The 20,054-nt window shown below is 43.5% G+C and overlaps 1 protein-coding gene across 1 annotated transcript in view; it reads right to left on the reverse strand.

The window, feature by feature from the left end:
• Positions 1 to 4,845: 4,845 nt before the first annotated feature.
• ARHGAP31 (Rho GTPase activating protein 31) overlaps positions 4,846 to 20,054 on the reverse strand; it is a 93,852-nt gene continuing 78,643 nt past the window's right edge. The window contains exons 8-12 of the mRNA XM_081909294.1: positions 17,870 to 17,994; positions 16,814 to 16,873; positions 14,818 to 15,438; positions 13,061 to 13,350; positions 4,846 to 9,012 (exon numbers count right to left, since the gene is read on the reverse strand). Coding sequence (XP_081765420.1) covers positions 6,580 to 9,012; positions 13,061 to 13,350; positions 14,818 to 15,438; positions 16,814 to 16,873; positions 17,870 to 17,994 — 3,529 coding nt within the window. The 3' untranslated portion in view covers positions 4,846 to 6,579. The remainder of the gene's footprint in view (positions 9,013 to 13,060; positions 13,351 to 14,817; positions 15,439 to 16,813; positions 16,874 to 17,869; positions 17,995 to 20,054) is intronic.

Here is a 20,054-nt window from a genome sequence, read left to right on the forward strand (position 1 = left end):
AAATTTCCCGGTAAACTCAATCCCACTCGGAAGTCTTCTCTTCTGTAACAATAAAGCAAAGCCTCTCTGAAATGTGCTATATGTGTTCTGTGGAGAAAATCCTTTGCAGAACCTCTGATCTGAAGCATCTTTCTCAACCACCAGGAAACTGGTTGGATGATGCTAGGCTAGGTTTCTGAGTGGGTCATGAAGGCTTGTAGAAAGACTGGAAGGGGCTGGGCAGCCTGTAAGAGAGGCTCAGGTACCTAGTTGAAGCTGCGGGCACTCTAGGACACGTTGAAAAACATAAGGGCTCAATTGTGAGCATTTTTCTCATTGCAAAATTCCTAAGAAATGCAGTTGCCTCAGGCAACAGTAATGAGATACACTGAACCTTGAATGCTGTATATGCTTTTAATTCTTTTTTTTTTTTTAAAAAAAAGAGCCTTCTTTTCAGGTTCTCTGGATATTTCAGAATGAATTCAGCATCTGCTTTTTGTTTGCTCACTTAAGCTTTGCCTTTCAGAAACGGCTCCTTATTCAGGCTACGTTAGTTTATCCCCCTGCCCCTGCCTTTAATCCCATGGTTTATTCTTAAGAAGCTGCTGTATTTTCTTTGAAGTTCTAAGGTCTTTTCCTATGGACAGAATTAAATATTTCTGGATCAGAGATTTGCTAAAGCCAAGAGAATGTGTTGCAGTCCTTTGGTTTGTCAGCGTCACTGAGATTCTATCGGAGAAAATTAGCGTAACTATTGTGGCTAAGCATTAGGGACCTAAAAGCCAAGGCTGAGTTCTGTTTTTCACATCAGTTCTAGTATATATAGGTCCAGCTGTGATTTCCTAGCTGTTGTTTCCATTTTTGCTTTATGAATTCCATACCTGAAACTTTCAACTTAATTTCTTCCTAATCAAATCAAATTGCAACTTAGAATGTGCAGAAGCTTTTGCCCTGAACCACATGACAGCTGATATAATAGCAACGGCAAAGCCAGCACATTTATCTCCTACATCTTGTCATCTTGTCAGGCACTTTCTTTTGCACCTGGAGCTACTGTAAACATGAGATGCTATTTTGAGCAGGAAAATGGTAGACAAGCTACAAAACCCTGCATCTGTTTGCTTTTGTGTCTCATGTCAGGATTTCCAAGCAGAAGAGAAAGGATTACTTGTGTACGAAGGAAGAACATCGGCTGGTTTAACCTCTTTCACCAATGCATTTGTGGCATTTCCCCTTGTATGGACCCAGGAAAGGAGGTGTTGATAGCCTATGCATGACTCTCCATACGTTGTTGGTCTGCAACTCCCATCAACCCCAGCCAGTATGGCCAAAGGGCAGGGATGATGGGAGTGGGAGTCCAAGAACATCTGGAGGGCCACAGGTTTAACACCCCTGATACAGAAGCCCTGGCCCATTTCAAATCTTGGAACTTTAACAGTGTCCTACATCTGACAAGAGTACAAGAGCAGGCCAGGGTCCAGTCCCCTGTCCCCCCAATCACATGGCAACTTCAAATCCAGTGCTGGCAAGATTTCAGGAAGGAGCCGGAGGTTAAACCAATCCTCCAAGTGTGGTCCCAGAGTTCTGGTGTTTCCCATCCAAAATAGCCTTTGTAGAATTACACCCTCCCCACCCACACCCATGGCTGTGCTGCATCTAAGCACACAAGCAAGACACCAATGAATGCATTTGGTTTCAGAAAAGTAACAGGCAGCTTCTGAAAAAGAGATTAGAGAGCACTAAATCACTCCTATTCAAAAGCTGGTGTGACAGCAGTCAAGATGGATGCTTTGTATAAAGGTGTGAGGATCAGCTACCACAGAATGTAGCATTCGATTTATTCAGGTTGCTGTGGAAACAGTGACGAATGACATGCTGCTAATTTTCCTTCAGGGGACTATACGGAGGGAGCCAGGGTACCACAAGGAGCCTCAGTCCGTAAAGGACCGCAGAATTGCCACACAGACTAAGTGACTTTCCCTTCTCGGACTCCTGCCCACAGGTCTGTCTGAACAAATGAACCGCAATGCATCTCTGTGGCCGAGCATTCTGTTCACTGTTGAGGGCTAATAACTCTGTTCCAAAGTACTCTTCCTCTCACATTCAGAGAGCTATCTGTTCTCCCTAGGAAAATCCCAACCAATCAGGGAGCATGCAGAGTGATGGCATCATATCAGCCTGCATTCTCTTACATTTGCCTACATGACAATGGCACAAAGCGGAACACAAGTAAGAACAAGAAGCATTGCCCTCGTTCTGAAAAAGTTTTCTGATGGTGCCACATATATTTGGTTGGGTGAATAAAGGAAAAGTGAAATGGCTGAGGGGGAAGGTGCTTCCTTGCCTAACTTTGCCTAGACAAATGACTTTTTCCAAACAACCAAATGAAGCGGAGCTGCATTTCTGGAATGTTACATTTCCTAAGATGCAACACACACAAACACACATTTATTTCTAGGGAGATGCTAATTGATTCAGACCCATTTATTTTATTTACAAATTCCAGGCACATGCAAACCTTGTCGCCATCCCCCCCCCAAAAAAGAAAGCTGGGTTCTGAACATCTGGAGTCAGTTTTCTTGTATTATATAACTACTGATGGATCAGTTCCAAATCCCATGGTACTTTGGGCTAGCTAGTCAAATAATAGAGACCTCAACAGAAGCAGTTCTTTGCGTTTGCCGAGATTGCAACAAATAAGTAATCTTCAAACACCACAAGGACACATTTCATATGTTGTTGTTTTTAATTAAAAAAAACCAAACCTCCAGTTTAATCTCATGGTTGAGACATAGCAAAACTCCAAAGCAATAAAAGCGCTGAAACAGATAGCCTACAGGAACAACAATGAACCATGAAAACAATACCCACCAGAGCTACCAATGAAAACACAACACATTCATGCATGTTCCAGACCTCATTGCACTGTGATGGACTCTCTCTCTCTCTCTCTTCCCCTCCCTACATTGAATTTTATGGATATAGCAGGAACTATACACTTATCCTGTGCCTAGAAAGCATGGGTCAGACCGGTTTTCCCCTTGCCCCATTCCTTTCCCCCACTCTTTAGTGCTAAATCAGAGCAAATGTTAATCCAGATAAACCTAATTTGCTGTTTGCTCTGATTGAGCACTAAAGAGCAGGTTTTACCCCCAGGGAAAAGCAGTGGGGAAAGAGGAAGTGTGGATAAGCCATAGGTTTGAGCACCTTTTTCTTGGAATAAAGATATATATTTATCTCTTGACTTTACCCCTCCTCACTCCATCTCATGTGTGTGTTTGTGTGTGTGTGGTGTGCGCGCGCACGTGCGTGTGTGTTCAAATATTAGGAAGGCAGTGATGTGAAACCTGGGATCCTATAAAACTGCTGCCAGGCAAGAGTAAACAATACTAAACTGGATGGACATATAGTTTAACTTGGTATGAAGCAGCTTCCTGTGTTCCTATAGAACTCTAAAGGCAAGGAAAACCCTGAACCATCAAATGTGTTGCAGTGTTGTGTTGAGCCATCAATAAATATTCATTCTCGAGTACTGAACTTGGCAAAAAATTGCAGCAAAACCTATGCTGCAGCTTTTGGATGGATTGCAATCATTGTCCTACCATTAAGAAAAATGTGCTCTCATTTCATTGCAGAGAACCACTGGAAGGGGGAAATGTTGGTGTGCAGACGTGATAATTTGCACTTCTCCTTTCAGGATACAACTGCTGATGATAAACTTCAATAGATGATAGATGATCGATTCAATAGATGATAAACTTCAGTTACTGCTCAGCTGCTTGGTAGGCTCAAACTGCTATTAAGGGCAATGCAGGAGAAGGGACGAGCAGAGAGAGAGAGGGATTGAAATGCTGGTCTTGTGATCCCATTGCTTGCCTTCTATAGAAAAGTGTTGTAAAACTTGCACATAAGGAGTTTTCAATGAAAAAAAGTCATTTCTGTACATTGGATCCACCCAAGATTCGCAGGTGTAACGAATGCTGCTCGGAGACAATTTCTTAGTTTTTAATTACACTTTAATATATTTATATATGTTCTGTTTATATATAAATTTAGCACAATATTAATCAATACAGCTATTTCAAAACTCTGAAGAGAGGAAAAGCTAGCTATAACTTTTGGTTGCAACTTTTGTGGGGCAGGGGAGGGGGGATTGGTCAGTGGGAAGCTGCTCAGACCCTTCTGCATTTTCTTAACCGAAATACTCAAAAGCATTTTAACATACAGAAACACTGCTTTGGGAAACTTCTCTGCTCTTGGCAAAACAGTCAGTGCTCTAAGTTTTATGCAAGTCTTAGGTTTCGTTTAACCAAGGTGGTGCACTGCAGGGGTTAATGGACTACAACTCCCATCAGCCCCTGTCAGCATGGCCAATAACCAGGGATGATGGGAGTTGAGTCCAACAACATAAGGAGGGTACAATGCTGGCTACCTTTGGATTAGACGAAGGGGCAATTCCTTCCAACCAGATGAGTTTTGCACTACCTCCCTTCTCATTTAGATAAGTAACTCTTCTGCCACAATTTGAACCAGTGAACTCTTCCTGCTATTCAGATAGTGGAATGATAAACTAACCTACTTCCCTCTGTTCAGACCACCTGTTTCACTCCTACACTGATCCTCCCTTATTTCTACCAGAGAGCACAACCTCATGATACTACTTAAGCTACAAGAAACAACAGCAACAAAAACCAAACAATTCCATCTCTTCTTCCCCCTCTTTCCCAGATCTCATAAGCAGCATAGTGTGGCCCAGCCAAACTGGAGGATACAAAACCCCTAGCAGATGCCCCCTCATTTTTGCTCTATGCACAAACAAACTTGTGTTACCTTGTGGATCAATCTAAAAAGCCACAATACCTAGTAATTGTTTAGCCAAGAAGATCATTTTCATTTTAATAAAAATAAGCAAAAAGGAAAGGCAGCACGGACCTTTCCTTCTTTAGAAACAGGCAAACAATGCTCTGGGACTGATGGTGCTCAAATCTACTCTTACCATAATCTTTTAAATGCCCCCACAATGTTTTTGTTGCCAGGCAAAGTTAGGGTACCCCCCCAAAGGACATCTAGATCTCTGGAGCCTCAGAGAAGAGGTGCCCATTGTGTTTCATGAAGCAGCCATTGTGAAATTCAGTTCTTCACCATCAGGGTTGGAAATTCTAGGAAGAAACACATGCATCACAGTAGAAATTCATACACCTCCCTGTCACTATAGAATCCTGCCGCTCTCCAATACAAGCAAGGCTCCTCCATCGTGCCACCACTTCCATTTTGCATGCCGACATTCACTACAACATAGCTTATCTACATTTTTACTGCCTGTAGCCAACCTAAATGCACCCTGGGAAAATGTAACTCAAAAATGCAATGTTGTGACCTGGGCCCTGATCTATGAGAAAACAAAATGTAACGTTTTTAATTCGCCCAGCTTTCAGATGTTTTCAAGGCTCCCAGTTCCAACTTAGTGACTCACAATTGCGAATTAGCATGGGGATTTCTTCGCTAATCAGATCCTACAACTGTTTCTCGCCACCTACAGTCCTGATTATGCAGACTGAGTGGCAGCTTAAAGAACAAGCTTATTTTGAGCAAGCAGCAGCAACACTTCTTGAAAGAGAGAAGAAAAACCACGCTGTGATGTCTTCAAATAAAGAGCAGCACACTATGAAAATACAAGAAATGTGGTTAGGTTGCAGCTTATTGCGACTGCCCTGTCCATCTCTTGCTTCAGCAGCTACCAAGACCTGTGCCTGATACTGCAGAAAGACTAGCAGGAGGGTGGAAAAGCAGTGCTTTTTGGATAGGGTCAATAGAGACAGCACAGTGGTGGGACTGTCCCGGCTACCGGGTCGCTAACTCTGCCAATCACTGTGTGCCAGCAGGTAGCCTACATGGCTATTTGTACAAATCCTTGTAGACAATTAATATAAGAACTCTGCAGTTAGCTCTAAATTATCAAAAATTACAAAGAAACAGGTGCTAGGGGAATAGGACTGTAGACACAAACAGGTGCTTAATGGCAATGGCAGCCTATTGAAGAAAGCTTTAGCTCAAATGCATCACCATTCCTCTTAAACCACTTAGCTGAGTGCCCATTGAGCACATAACTCTCAGTACAGTAAGTCTGTGCATAAACAAGTACAAAGGGAAGGGAAAGCCTATAAGCTTTTAATACAGATGTGGACTGGAACCCCCAGGAATACGACATATCAAGATAAACAAGGAAGCCATTTCAGGAACACGGTGAGGAACGGAGCATTAGTTGCTGAGATGATTCTTGTGATTGTTCTCTGTTGCTGGAAAGCTAAAAGACGAGGAAGAGTCTGGAGAGGGTAGCTTTGGCTAACATAACAAGGATTGATCTCTTATTTTCTTTCCACATAATTTTGCTTTCATTGGCACACCTTTTGCCAAGGTGGACTCAAGGTCAAATCAACTAAACATTCTATCAATCATCAAAGTGACAATCAGTAAAATAAGGGATTGTTGGAAACGACAAAGGAAGTACTTTTTGAGTAGTATGGGTTTAACAATAATCATAGTTCTCCGTGTGACCACCCTATCTCATCCACCAGGGAAGAGAGGTGAAGGGAATGGGCCTTATTCTATCTGTCTCCCGCTTCTACCATCCAGAATCACAGACCTTCTCTGGGGTTGGTAGAAGCAGCTTGTGGAAGTCTCTAGTCTTTGGCCATTCTTTGGAATGGTCATCTTGTTCCGAAGTGTGACCCCCTCTGAAGCTGTCCCTGACAAATCACTGGAAATGGGGCTTGGAGAAGGGGTCTGTAAGGGGCTTCTTATGGGAGAAAGCAACACTCTGGAGTCTGCAGAGGAGGAAGGATGGTCCATGATGGGAAAGGGAGGACTAAATAGTATAAGACTCTGAGGTCTTCCTGGTCTAGATCTGTAAGAAGGCTTAGAAACCCCTGAAGACCTCTCCATTTTTGAGGACTGGGGATTGTCCCCTGTAGATTCCCCTTCAGAGCTGCGTTTCCGACGAAAAACTGGTGCATCCTGCGTGGAATTGTGATTGGCAAAGGATGGTTCTGCCTTTCTACTTGCCGTTGAATCTATAAAGGCTGCATTATTATTTTCCTTCCCCTTCCTTTCCACTGGTGGACTCTTTGGAGGCTGCAGCTGACCCTGAGAATTTTCAGTTGACTTGCGTTGACCTACATTGGCTTCTGTTTCTTTATTCTCTGGCGTCCTGCAGTTGGGGTTCTGTGTCTGCAGGGGCTGCGGGACCTGTGTGTATTGAATCTTAGGTGGTATAACTGGCACAGCTCTAGCCTGGCACATCTTAACCATGAAAGAGGTTCTCACTGCCGAGACGCTCACTGGAGCAGAGTTGCGGCGACCAGTGGTAGCATGAGCCATCATTATGTAGTCTAGGTCTACGTCTTGGGGGTCAAAGTGAGAACCCCAAAGGTCAGCTTTGTTTTTGCTCGGACAGGTCACAGGGAGTGATGGAACAGAGTCACTTGTCTTAACTTCTTTTTGCCCACACAGGAAGTGCCTGGGTGGGGTGGGCACAGAAAGACTCTCAAAATTAAAAAGGTTGGTTATGGGTAGGACGGAATCCAAATTGAGAGAAGAAGGCCTTGGCCTCCCTTTTCGTGGGATGTCTTCACCTTTACCGGTCTGTGACTCCTTGACAGAACATAGATCTTTTGTGGCAGAGGTTCCAGGACTATCAGCCTGTTGAATACTTGGTACATCTTTTTCTGGGCTGTTTAAACTCAAGGAACTGTTCTCAGTATTATATTGTGGCAAAGGAGACTCGGGCTTTGAAAATCCCTGGTCTTCTTTGTCCTCGTATGCTTCCTTCTCACCTGACTTTTTGTGAGCAACAGGGTAGACCCTGTCATGGCTGGATGACAGTTCTCTGGCTGCAAAGCCTGCTTCGTGGCTCAGAAGTCTCCTGCTTGTCTCATCTGGCTTAGAAAGCTCCTCTGGACAATTCAGCCAGGCTTCTCCTCCGTCACTTTCTCTCCACTCTGTTTGTGAGGGTTGCTTGACCCCTAATCGGATGTCAGCACAAAGATGCTCCACATCTGCGCTCTCAAAAGGCAGCTGGATAGCCCGGTGCCTCTTCACAAAGTCTTTACTGTCTAAGGAAAAGCTACGATTGAAACATGGCTTTTTGAAATGGCTCCTGGTCCCTCCTTGATTCAGTGGCTGAAACTCATGCAGTGCCTTTCCTTGGATGTCCTTGAAGGTAGGGGAGTGGAGTGGGCTGGTGACCCACTGGTGCTCTTCCCAAGGCTCCACCAGCTCTAAGCTCTGAACATGGTCCACCCACGTATCTTCCTCTTGGTGGTCAAGAGAGTCTCGAGCTTGATTCTTCAGTTTACATTCCTTGAGCTGGTGGGCTCCAACTCCACTTAAGGCAACTGAACTCTGTAGGCCTCGGCTCTCTAAAAGCACTTGATCATTTTTTGCTGCCTGGGTCACAGCAGCACCTTCCTTCTCCCTGTGAAGAAGCCATTCACTACTTTTCCACTCTGGTTGGTCTAGACTCTTTTCTTGAGCAAACGAAGACTCATCTCTCAAAAGAGCCATGTTTTCTTGTGGATCTGATGGAAGTTTCCAATCGTCGGGCTGAGATGGATGGACACACCTGATGTTCTCTGTTTCTAAACAGTCCTTTGGACAAGGTTTCCCACATGGGATATTTTCCAGTTTTAATGAAGCGGAAGAAGCACCATCTTGCTTTGAAGATAGTTCAGAATCACAAACAGGTGAGTCCTTTGATCCTTTGGAGGGAGGACTAAACGAATAAATGTGAGGTGCGACTGGTGGATTTCTCACCATGCTTTCTTCTTCAGGTGGTGTCACAGGCAGCCCAGAACTGCATGGCAAATTGATTGCTTCCAAGGATGAAATCAGTGAAGCACTGGGTTTAAGGTCTCGCTGTTGCTGGCCTGTCTCCAGGACAAGTGGCAGCTCCTCTTCAGATTCAACAATTTTCAGCTCTTGCTGAATTTCTGGCCACAGAGGTACCATTGAGGCACTGGAATGACCGCCATGAACCTGAACAAAAATAAAAATAAAACCAGCATTATTGGAAAAACTCTCTCTTGGCAGTTTGCTCTCCCTTTCTTCACAAACAATCACCTTCTTTCCTACATGCTGCATTCTGGGTAATAAATAAATAAGTTAATCTACACATATGAGCACATGCATATACAGAAGCACACCAATACTTACACACATGTGTAAACTAGAGATGGAGCTCAGATGAAGTCTGTTTAGTGATAGCATTGGCTATAGAACTGCCCTTCCTGGGAAACTCACTTGGCTTTGACATTGTTGGCTTTTTGGCACCAACATAAGACTTTTCTGTTTTCCCAGGTCTTTTAAGATCTGGTTTTATGTCCCTGTGACATGGTTAGTGGTTTTAATGTAAGTATTTGATGTAGTTCTATGTTCCTTAGGGTATTTTCATTTAATGCTGGTTGTCTCTTAAGCTTATTATGGTTGTCACTGTGGTACAGTTCTGTCGTTTTTAATCATTGTACAAAACCTACCTATCTGACTAAATCACGCATGCAAGACCGGCGCAAGACATTTTGCTGCCTGAGGTGAAAAACAAGATGGTGCCCATCTTGTGCCTGTTCTGTGTACAGAAGCTGACTGGACTGGCAGTTGGATCTTACTTCAACATGCTGGGTAGGGCAGCATCTTCTATAGCACCTAATGCAAGCAAGCTAGTTTAAGAGTTTAAGGACTGCAGGGTAGGCTGTGTGGCATACACAGCACTGATTTTCAACACCATTCCACATCCCTAGCATCTGTCGCCCAATGGTAGGGCCAGCCCTGAACACACACCATCTTGTTAAAACTAGGCATTCTTTAACATATGGATTTTCAAATGCAATTTACAACAGCACAGCAGTTAAAGCATGTACCATGCTGAAAGAAAAACAAATTTCCTTCAGGCTTTGCATTACACTTTTCTATTTAAAAAAAACAACAACATGCTGCATCAAACATCACATTAAGTAAATACAGACAAATTGAAGTTCATGCCCACTGACGGTAGAAATCTTAATTATTTGTCTATGTTGCTCTATTTGGAACCAAATGTTAAAAATGCAAGACATGTTGGGGAGCTCTGGAGGTAGGAATAAGTTTTGCAACCCCCACACACCTGAAATCATTTCCCCCAAAATTACTTCAAAGGGCACCACTGCCTCCAAAATGCATATATACTGATCCTGGTCTACCTTTTTCTGCAGCTTGGGAGAATAATTGCACCATTGTCACATGTTTATGATGTTAAAAACTTTTCACCTGCCTCTTTTCTAAACTAAAAAGTCACAAACCCTGCAACCTGTCCTCATAAGGGAGTGGCTGGATCATTTTGGTTGCCCATTTTTGAAACTTTTTCAGCTCCACAATATCCTTGTTGATGTGAGGATGGCAGATGAAGGTGATGGACTATATGGAACTGGTGGAAATGACTGGCAGAATCCGAGACCAGGGAGAAGAGTCAGTAGAAGAAGATTGGAAGAAATTTAAAGACTATCTACAGAAACACTGTAAAATTAAGGAATGCTAAAAGGATGTTGGAATGATGTAATGTGGCTTTTGCAGTAATGTTATACAGGGTTAAGGAAGAATGGATTGTTAACAGGTCAAAATGTAAAGTTACAATATATTAAGATAAATTAGTAAGATAAAAACAAGAATGGAAAGGATTTGCTGAAATAATCAATTGAACTAGAATACAAAAAAGGGAGGTGTGAGGAGGTCAAGGAAACAAGTAAATGAAAGACAAGACATGGAAAGATGGATTTCTTTTTAATTGTTTTTACTTTTTCTGTATTTTGTATTTTCTGTTTCTCTTTTTCTTTATTTTTGTAATTTTTTTGAAACTTTAATAAATATTATTAAAAGAAAAGAAAAGATGTGAGGCGACCAGAAGTGCACACAGTACCCAAAGTACAGTTGTATTGTAGATTTGTAGAATGGCATTATGATATCAGCAATTTTGTTTTCTATTACTTTCCTAATGATCCCTAGGATGGACAGAAAACATGCAGTCTTTTATGTCAGGCCATGACTCCAACACAAATCCTGACAGGGCTGACCCTATTATTATTATTATTATTATTATTATTATTATTATTATTATTATTATTATTAATTGAATTTATATACTGGCCTATATCTGGAGGTCTCAGGGCAGTTCAGAGTCAGACAGTATTGGCACATAATTAGACATTTCATTGTTAGACTTTCACTGTTAGACTTTCTGTTTGAGCTTACATGGTTTGTCCAAACATATTCAATTGCTTTTTTGTGATTGAGAGTTCTTTCCTTAACTTCCAAATGTGGGCAGGCTCCCCAAACCTGTCCAGCTCCAGAATTTAGACAGCAGTTTCCAGATAAACATTAGGCTAGGGCAGTGCGAACCACCTGACAGTTAGCATGCATTGCTAATGATCAGCTGGAAGCACAAAACCTAAAGACACAATTATTGACAAATGGGTTAATTCCATTTATAGCCTCCCTTTCTTCCACCATGGAACTCAAAAGTGGCATTCGCAAAATCATAGAATTGTTGAGTTGGAGGGGACCATGAAGATCATCTTGTCCAACCCCCTGCAATGCAGGAATTTGTTTTTTACCCAATGTGGGGCTCAAACCCACAACCCTGAGATTAAGATTCCCATGCTCTACCAAGTGAGCTAACAGTTTCTAAGCATTGGCCAGACCCAGATCTGCTTGGTTCAGCCAGAGGTTTTTCTGAATGGGACTTTAAGCCACATCTGGGGACAATACAGCAATCCAAAGAGTGGAGGCAGCATCAGATAAGCAAAGTTATTGTAACAGGGAGCACTGGAGGAAGACTTTAAGCCCAGGAGGCTTATAGAGGCTTTTAACTGAAAGAAGACAGGTCTGGGACTGCTTAGTAAGGGGTACATGCAAAGCAATGAACTATAAAGTTGACAGGCGCTTGGTGGAAGGTGGTACAATGCAAAAAAGAAGGTATTGCCAATGGGAGTTGCAGAGAAAACAAGTTTCTTAGCAAAGTGGTGAGACATTTCCCAACCAATTCAGATGACCATGCAATCATAGAGTCGGATGGGACCCCGAGGGTCATCTAGTATAAGTCCCTGCAAGGCAGGAATCTCAAACACGCAGTTCCCCATCCAATTTGCAACCATATCAGATCCTACTTAGCTTTGCGAATGTACAGGCAGTTTTATTGCTGCACCACCAGCTGGAGGGTGAGAGCCAGTGTGGTGTAGTGGTTAAGAGCGGTAGTCTCGTAATCTGGGGAACTGGGTTCGCATCTCCGCTCCTCCACATGCAGCTGCTGGGTGACCTTGGGCCAGTCACACTTCTTTGAAGTCTCTCAGCCCCACTCACCCCACAGAGTGTTTGTTGTGGGGAGGAAGGGAAAGGAGAATGTTAGCCGCTTTGAGACTCCTTAAGGAGAGTGAAAGGCGGGATATCAAATCCAAACTCCTCCTCCAGCAAGCAGAGAGGGAGGGGATTTTGGTTTAGCTTCCATTTTAAGGCAAGCCAGTCTAATGTACATTTCCCACAAAAATATGTGAGCCAAAACACAGCCATCCTTTGAAATTTGCAGTTCTCTGAATCTTGCACTGTACAAATTTTGTACTTTTTGTTCTCCAACAAAATGTCTATTTAAAATGTGTACAGTAGTACCTCTGGTTAATTTGTTCTGGAGGTCCGTTCTTAAGCTGAAACTGTTCTTATCCTGAGGTGTGCTTTCGCTAATGGGGCTTCAGGGTTAGTGGAGTGGAGCTTGTAACCCAAAGTGTGTTTAACCAGAAGGGTTCATAACCAGAGGTACTACTGTATACTAAGAGGGCACAAAGATACACATATCAGGGGAAATTGTCTGCAAATATGTGCATATAACTGGCAAAATCATATTTAAAATGAGAGAAATGTGCATTAAAATGCTAGTGAATTTTTGGGGGGGGACTTAATCTCCTGCCACAAATGGATGTGAAATGTCAGGAGCTGAATTTAAGAGCAGGAAAATGGGAAACTGAAACTGAAACCTGTCCCACCCCTAGGTTCAACACCTTCTTCTTACCTGCTCCTTTAAAAGTGATGTGTTCTCCACTTTATCCCTTGTCTCTTCCTGTGTCCAACAGCCTTGCTCTGGCTTGTCCTTCATCTCTGGTTGGTCCTGGCTTGCTTGGCCTGCCTGTGGCTGGCTTGTTGGGATCTTGACTTGCTGCTTTGGTTCCAGAGACTGCTTATCTTCTGACTCTTGGCTGCAGCTGCTGTCATTGCTCTTTGCCTCCCAAGTTTTCATTGTTGACTGAGAGGCATTTGTGGACTCCAGCTTGTTGCCTATTGTTGGTTCTTCAGTAATAGAATCTGTATCAGAAGCAAAAAGAAGAGCTTTAAAAACTTCATTGGGCTGGGGGTGGTGGACCCAGAAATGGTGTAAGTAAAAGGTGAAAATGGTCACAAGGTGGCCTGAGCTTTCAGCGTGGGCTTCTCTCAATAGCTCCACATTGACTTTCCCCCTCTTTTCTTTATTTTTACTGCAATAAGTTCAAAATAGACTAAAAAAAGAAAAAGAGATTTATGCAAATAAAATTTTGCAATAGCCAAGGCAGCCACATGCCTACATGAGAGCTATCCATGATTTCAATGGGTTTAAGAACACTTATGTCTATTCAGAAATAAATCTCATTAATTTCAATGGGTGAGTGTTCCTAAATAAGTGGGTTGGGTCTATTGCACCTCTTTTGAACTGAGTGTTCTGTTCAGTGATGTGTTTCACAAGAGACATCTGTACATTCATAGCACGGGGTTCTTCCCGACAGGGGATTAATTTGCAAGCTGCTTGGGGGCATCACTGCCAATGGCTCTGTTTTCCTTATTGGGTTTCCCCTGGAAAGGGAGAATCTGGATTAAATGTGGTGGGGGTGGGAATATGGGCTGACATTTTGGTGCCAATGTTGTGTGGGTGCTGCACAACACAGTCTGTAAGCTCTAGGGCTGGGCAATGTATCAATATATTGTCCAAACCCATTTTGAAGTCTATATTGCAATATCATTTTCATAATTTTAGACCTGGGAATATATCGCTTAATCATGGTGTGCGTGTGTGTGCACATGCTATGCAAAAATCACAATGTGGGAAAAATTACGAAGCCAACCAATGCTTCTCTCAATTTCTGCAGCTCCTGTTAACTCTGCTGGCTAAGCTCTCCCCTGCCTCCTACAGGAGGCAAATCACAAGAGCAGGGACCAGCAAAAATCATGACGTGGGAAAAACCATGAAGCCAGTCAATGCCTCTACATAGCTCCATCCTTATTTCAGACATTGTGATATATCAGTATGTTTAATCATTTCTCTTACTATGCTTTTGGAAGTGATTCTTTCAAAGTCCTTTAATGACTATGTGGGAATTATTATTATTATTATTATTATTATTATTATTATTATTACCCTGCACATCTGGCTGGGTTTCCCCAGCCACTCTGGGAAGCTCCCAACAGAATATTAAAAGCACGATAAAACATCAAACATTAAAAACTTCCCTAAACAGGGTTGCCTTCAGATGTCTTCTAAAAGTCAGACAGTTGTTTATTTCCTTGACATCTGATGAGAGAGCATTCCATAGGGCGGACACCACTACCAAGAAGGCCCTCTGCCTGGTTTCCTGCCACATCACTTCTCACAGGGAGAGAACTGTCAGAAGGCCCTTGGAGCTGGACCTCGGTGTCTGGGCTGAACAATGGGGTTGGAGACGCTCCTTCAGCCACATCCAGCTGTTCCTTTCCAGGAGCAAGTTCTCTGCTCAAATTGCTGCAGCCTTCATATAAGCTTACCTTCTACTGCTTTGGACTCGGGCTTCTTTTCTTCCTTGACGGTGGCATGCTCTGGCTTGCTGTGGCTGTCTGCTTCTGGGATTGTGGAAGCGGCGCTATCCAACCCCAAGAAAGAAGATTCCTGTAGGCTCGAGAAGGTGGGCTTCTCTTTAGCCGGCATGCGGCAAGGAGTGCTGTTGATACTGATGACGGCAGACACCCGAAGGGGCACCGACACAGCAAAGGGCTCTGAAATGTTCAGAGCTTTGCGCTGGTGGCGAGGGGAGGCTTCCAGGGGGAAGAGGGTCCCATGGAACCCCGATTTAGCCGTCCCATCATTGGAAGTGTAGAACATACGACACATCTTTGGGGAAGTTTGCTCATTCTCCGGGTCTTCTATGGCACGGAACACTTTCAGTTGCTCAGGAAGTGGTCTGACATGAGTAGACCGGGCAGCATCGTTCTGCCCACCATCCTCCAAACCACCTTCTGCTCCTTTCACAGCACCCTTTGGATCCCATTCGCTCTCCTGTTTGCTGAGGTCCGATGAGCTGCTTGGGCCCCCTGTCCGTGGTTTCATCACTGGAACGAAGAACCCTCCAGCCACGACGGTGCGCTTGAAGTGGCCCTTCTCACCATCTCCTGGAGAAGGGAGAAAGAGCAAAGCCACTGAGTATTGCCAAAGGTACCCTCATATTCCAAGCACATCTGGGGAAGACAGGGCAAGAGCCATCAGTCAGATAGAGTTCTTCTGGGTGCTTCTTCAAAGGTTTAGTCACTGAAGAAGCCTCTCTTATGAAGAGTTTCCCAAGTTTATAATGACTGAGAAGATACGGCCCCAGCCAGAACAGATCAAAGGGGTATCAAGACCAACATTCCCTTTCCTACGATGGCCAATAGCCAGTTGCCCATTGTAGGAAAGGACCTTCCATTATTTGGAAGAGGGAGGGATTTTACTTCTGGGTAGTACAGCCCAGAGACCCTGGTTTTGATTGACGGGATACCTATTTTGAAAGATCTGCATTGACTCTTCATTTCCAAGCCCGAGTTAAGGTGCTGGTAACTACCTTTAAAAGCCCTAAATTGCATAGGACTTAAATACACCAGGGAGTGCCTCTTCCCATAGCAGCCTGCCCATGCCTTATGATCTTTTGAAGAGGCCTTGTTCATAGTTCCCTTTTTAGTACAAGTACACTACACTTCTATGGGACACGGGTGGCGCTGTGGTCTAAACCACAAAGCCTAGGGCTTGCCGACTGGAAGGTCGGTGGTTCGAATCCCCACAATGGGTGAGCTCCCATTGCTCGGTCCCAACCTAACAATTCTAAAGAACGTCAAAGTGCAAGTAGATAAATAGGTACCGCTCCGGCGGGAAGGTAAATGGCGTTTCTGTGCACTGCTCTGGTTTGCCAGAAGTGACTTAGTCATGCTGGCTACATGACCCGGAAGCTGTATGCCAGCTCCCTCAGCCAGTAAAGCAAGATGAGCGCCGCAACCCCAGAGTAGTCCGCGACTGGATTTAATGGTCAGGGGTCCCTTTACACTACACTTCTACAGAAGAGAGGGCATTTTCTATGTTGGTGCCCTGTTTTTGGAATGCCCTCCCTCTAGGCTCATCTTGCACTGGCATGGCAAACCATTTAGTGCCTTCCTATTTGCCCTGGCATGTTAGATTGCAGAAGATTTTTTGGAATTGTGTTCTGTCCTGCTTTCTTGTATTCTTATTATACAAATGTGTTGCTTTTTAATTGCTGCAAGTTGGTTGGGTGACGAGCAGGAGGGGAGGCAAGGGGTTTGCCCCACACTCTCTTTGGCTGGGATTGGACTGGCTGTCTTTTGGTGGCCTTCCAAGCCTCTGATTCTGTGAACAGAAACACATTCACATACACACAAGAGCATGCAAAACTATTGGGATATTAAATAAACAAACCTATTACTGTGAACAAACATATACATTAAAAAAAACCCACAAAGGCCGCTTTAACAACCTCTCATGTGCATGCCAACAAAATCTCACCTTCTACTGGAAGTGAACACAAGGAGTCCATGCTTTTAGCTGGCCGAATGGTGACTTTTTCTGCAGAAAGAAAGGTTATAACACACTTAATTTAGTGCTCTGGGTTTTTGGGAGATTGAAGTGTAACTCCAGAATACAGTGCAATTACATGGAAACTAACTTTTCCAAGTGCAGTGTAGAAAAGGTTTTATTCTCCAGGGAAAACTCAGAGCAGCTTCATCTGTGATTTGAAGCTAAGAATGTCAGACTAGGGAAGAATGAACTCTTTCCTATTATTTCCACAGTTATTTTCCTACCTTGCTGAAAAGGGGCAATACATGTTTGGCATGTTTATCTGCCCAAATACAAGTGAATTTTTTATAGGGTTTTTCCAAACCACTAATTCTCCAACTTGCATAATTGTGCATGGTTCGCCATTGTGCATAGTTTGGCAGCTTCTGTTTGGACACATTTTGTTTACTGAAGACACATATCTGTAACTGCAAAGATGCAGATAATATCAGTTGTGTCTCTTTGCTATTTCATCTCAAGGGAGAATGTAGGGGACCTAGTATAGCATTAATGAGATGTTAATTTCCCCGTAAGTAGATCCCTAATCAGGAGCACAAATCAATACAAAGTGCAGACTCCACCAACCTTTCCCAGTATATTTTGGGACCAATCCTTGCTAAAATGACTGGCAGATACATATTCCTAGTAACAGAGCTCTGGCACAAATATTTGACCCCTCTAGCTGTTTGCATGTAGCTGGTTGAAGAGATGCATGTTCACCCCAGTACTATAATGGGGCGTATTCAGAGTCTTTTGCTATGACTGCCTCTCATTGTCCCACTGAAGGGATACTCCGTATGACGCATGAGGTTAAATATGCGATCTCCCCTCTGCTCCCTTCAAAAGTCTTTCTTGCCATCTCTGAAATCCTTCGAGCTTTATTAGCATGAATGCCCCCTTGCAATGTGGTGGAACATTTCTGTACTACACAAAGGAGGAGAGGCAAGGCTGAGCTAATGGAGGAAAGACAAGTCTCCCCCAGTGAGGGCCACAAACAATCCTTACCAGAGAGCTTCTGTCCTCGGACAAACACACTCCCATTTCGACTCAGTTTGGTCTTGGCTTCTGATCCAGACCGGCCCAGGTTGAATATTGACTTCCACTTCTTGGATTTTGTGGATAACTTTCTCCTGGAAGAGAAATTTAGTATGATTTCTATGAAAAGCAAGTAGGCTCAATGTGTTTGTCTTGCAGCTGTCTCCATTCCATTTTTTATTTATTGCATTCAAACATGCAAACCTTTGCGCTCTCTCTCTCTCTCTCTCTATATATATATTCATTGTCTTATATAGGCAAGAGTAGAGGCCAATTGGCCCCATCATTTTCAATCAGAAATAAGCATCAGCAGCCTTTAAAAATTCAAGCTTTAATATTACATCAGGGCATCAAGAATGTCTCTCTCACACACATATTGCATGCATTTGCATATTATATGTATTATTATTATTATTCTTTATTAGATTTACACCCTGCACCTTCCTCCAAAATTGCTCTGGGCAGCATATTTTATTCTAGTTCCAGGATTCAGGTTTTTCTTACATTTGGAGTTGACACAGCAGGGCTGTTTGTCATAAGGCAGGGCTATGTAACATGAAGGCAGCCTATCAGTTTTGAATAGTGGAACATAGGAACTCTCAATAGCCCTCCTGTTTTTGCTGCCTTCAGGGGCCGTGCACACAGAACACATTGCTGATGGGCTGCATTCAGTTTTCTCGGTTAAGAGCAGAGATATTGGAGAATTCTGACAAAAACAGGAGCAGGAATTGCTGGCGTTCACTTATTCATTCCATGTCTGGAACAAAAATGAATTGTAGTTTGCTAACGATATGTTGTCGGTGGCTTTCCCCTGTCCCCCATTTGCCCTGCGTTTCCTTTGCACTGAAATGAATGGCGCTGAATGAGGTAATGATAATGCAACAAATTATGTAGAATTTTGGCACAGTGGACAGCGAGTGGAATAGTGTCGTTTTTGTCTGAAGCCAAATTGCTGTGGCACAGAAACACAGCTGCATGCAACGAATACGGGGCGGAACAGAAACCAGAACCTCCTTAAATCCCTATTCACAAGTTGCCAAGACGTTCCATAAGGATTTCTACGATAATGTATGTGTAGTTGCTAAGATATTCTACAACATACTGATTATTAACATTCACGGTGGGAAAGACTCCCCCGGAAGGTGGTGGACTTTCCTTCACTGGAGGTTTTTAAACAGAGATTGGGTGGCCTCTGCCATGGATAATTGAGATTCCTGCATTGGACTAGATGACCCTTGGGGTCCCTTCCAACTCTACAATTCTGTTTCGATATACAGTGGTACCTTGGGTTAAGAATTTAATTCGTTCTGAAGGTCCATTCTTAACCTGAAACTGTTCTTAACCTGAGGTACCACTTTAGTTAATGGGGCCTCCTGCCGCCACCACCGCGCGATTTCTGTTCTCATCCTGATGTAAAGTTCTTAATCTGAGGTATTATTTCTGGGTTAGCGGAGTCTGTAACCTGAAGCATTTGTAACCTGAGGTACCACTGTACAATGCTTAGCTGGCCATGTGGGAGAAAGGAGAGTCTGACTGGAGCAGGCCCTGATGTTTTCTCTGCCTGCCTGACTCTCTTTTTTCCTTCCCATGGGGCAACTGGTCTCTTCAATTCAGGGCCAGTCACTTTCTCTCAGCCTATACTACCTCACGGGGTTATTGTGAGGATAAACTGGAGAGAGGGAGAATCGTGTTTGCCACCTTGAGCAACTTGCAGGAAAGGCAGGATAGAAATGTAAGACACAAAATAAGGTGAAATGACCTCAGGCCTCTCAGGACTAAATTCATCACAGCCTCTCATTCAAGCTAATGCTTCTTTGGATTAATAAGTTTCCTGTGATGGTCTTACAAAGATGTTGTTATGCAGCGGCTGTAAGTTATTGCACACCACAGATTTGATTGAATACCCTAGGCACAGTAATTTAAGTAACTTGAAAGCAGTGCTGACAACTCCACGGAGGCCGGATGACATAAGGCTCACGTTAGCACTTCTGCCATCTTGCAAGAGTCTCCGCATTGTGCACCTGGAATGAGAAGTAGGGCTCTCAGCTGCCCTTCACATACAAGAACAAATGTGAGGTACAGTAAGGAGAGAGAGAGAGAGAGAGAGAGAGAGAGAGAGAGAGAGAGAGAGAGAGATGGACACGGCATGTGTCAT

The sequence above is a fragment of the Podarcis melisellensis genome (genome assembly GCF_964234715.1).
Source record: "Podarcis melisellensis genome assembly, chromosome: 4".
NCBI lineage: Eukaryota > Metazoa > Chordata > Lepidosauria > Squamata > Lacertidae > Podarcis > Podarcis melisellensis.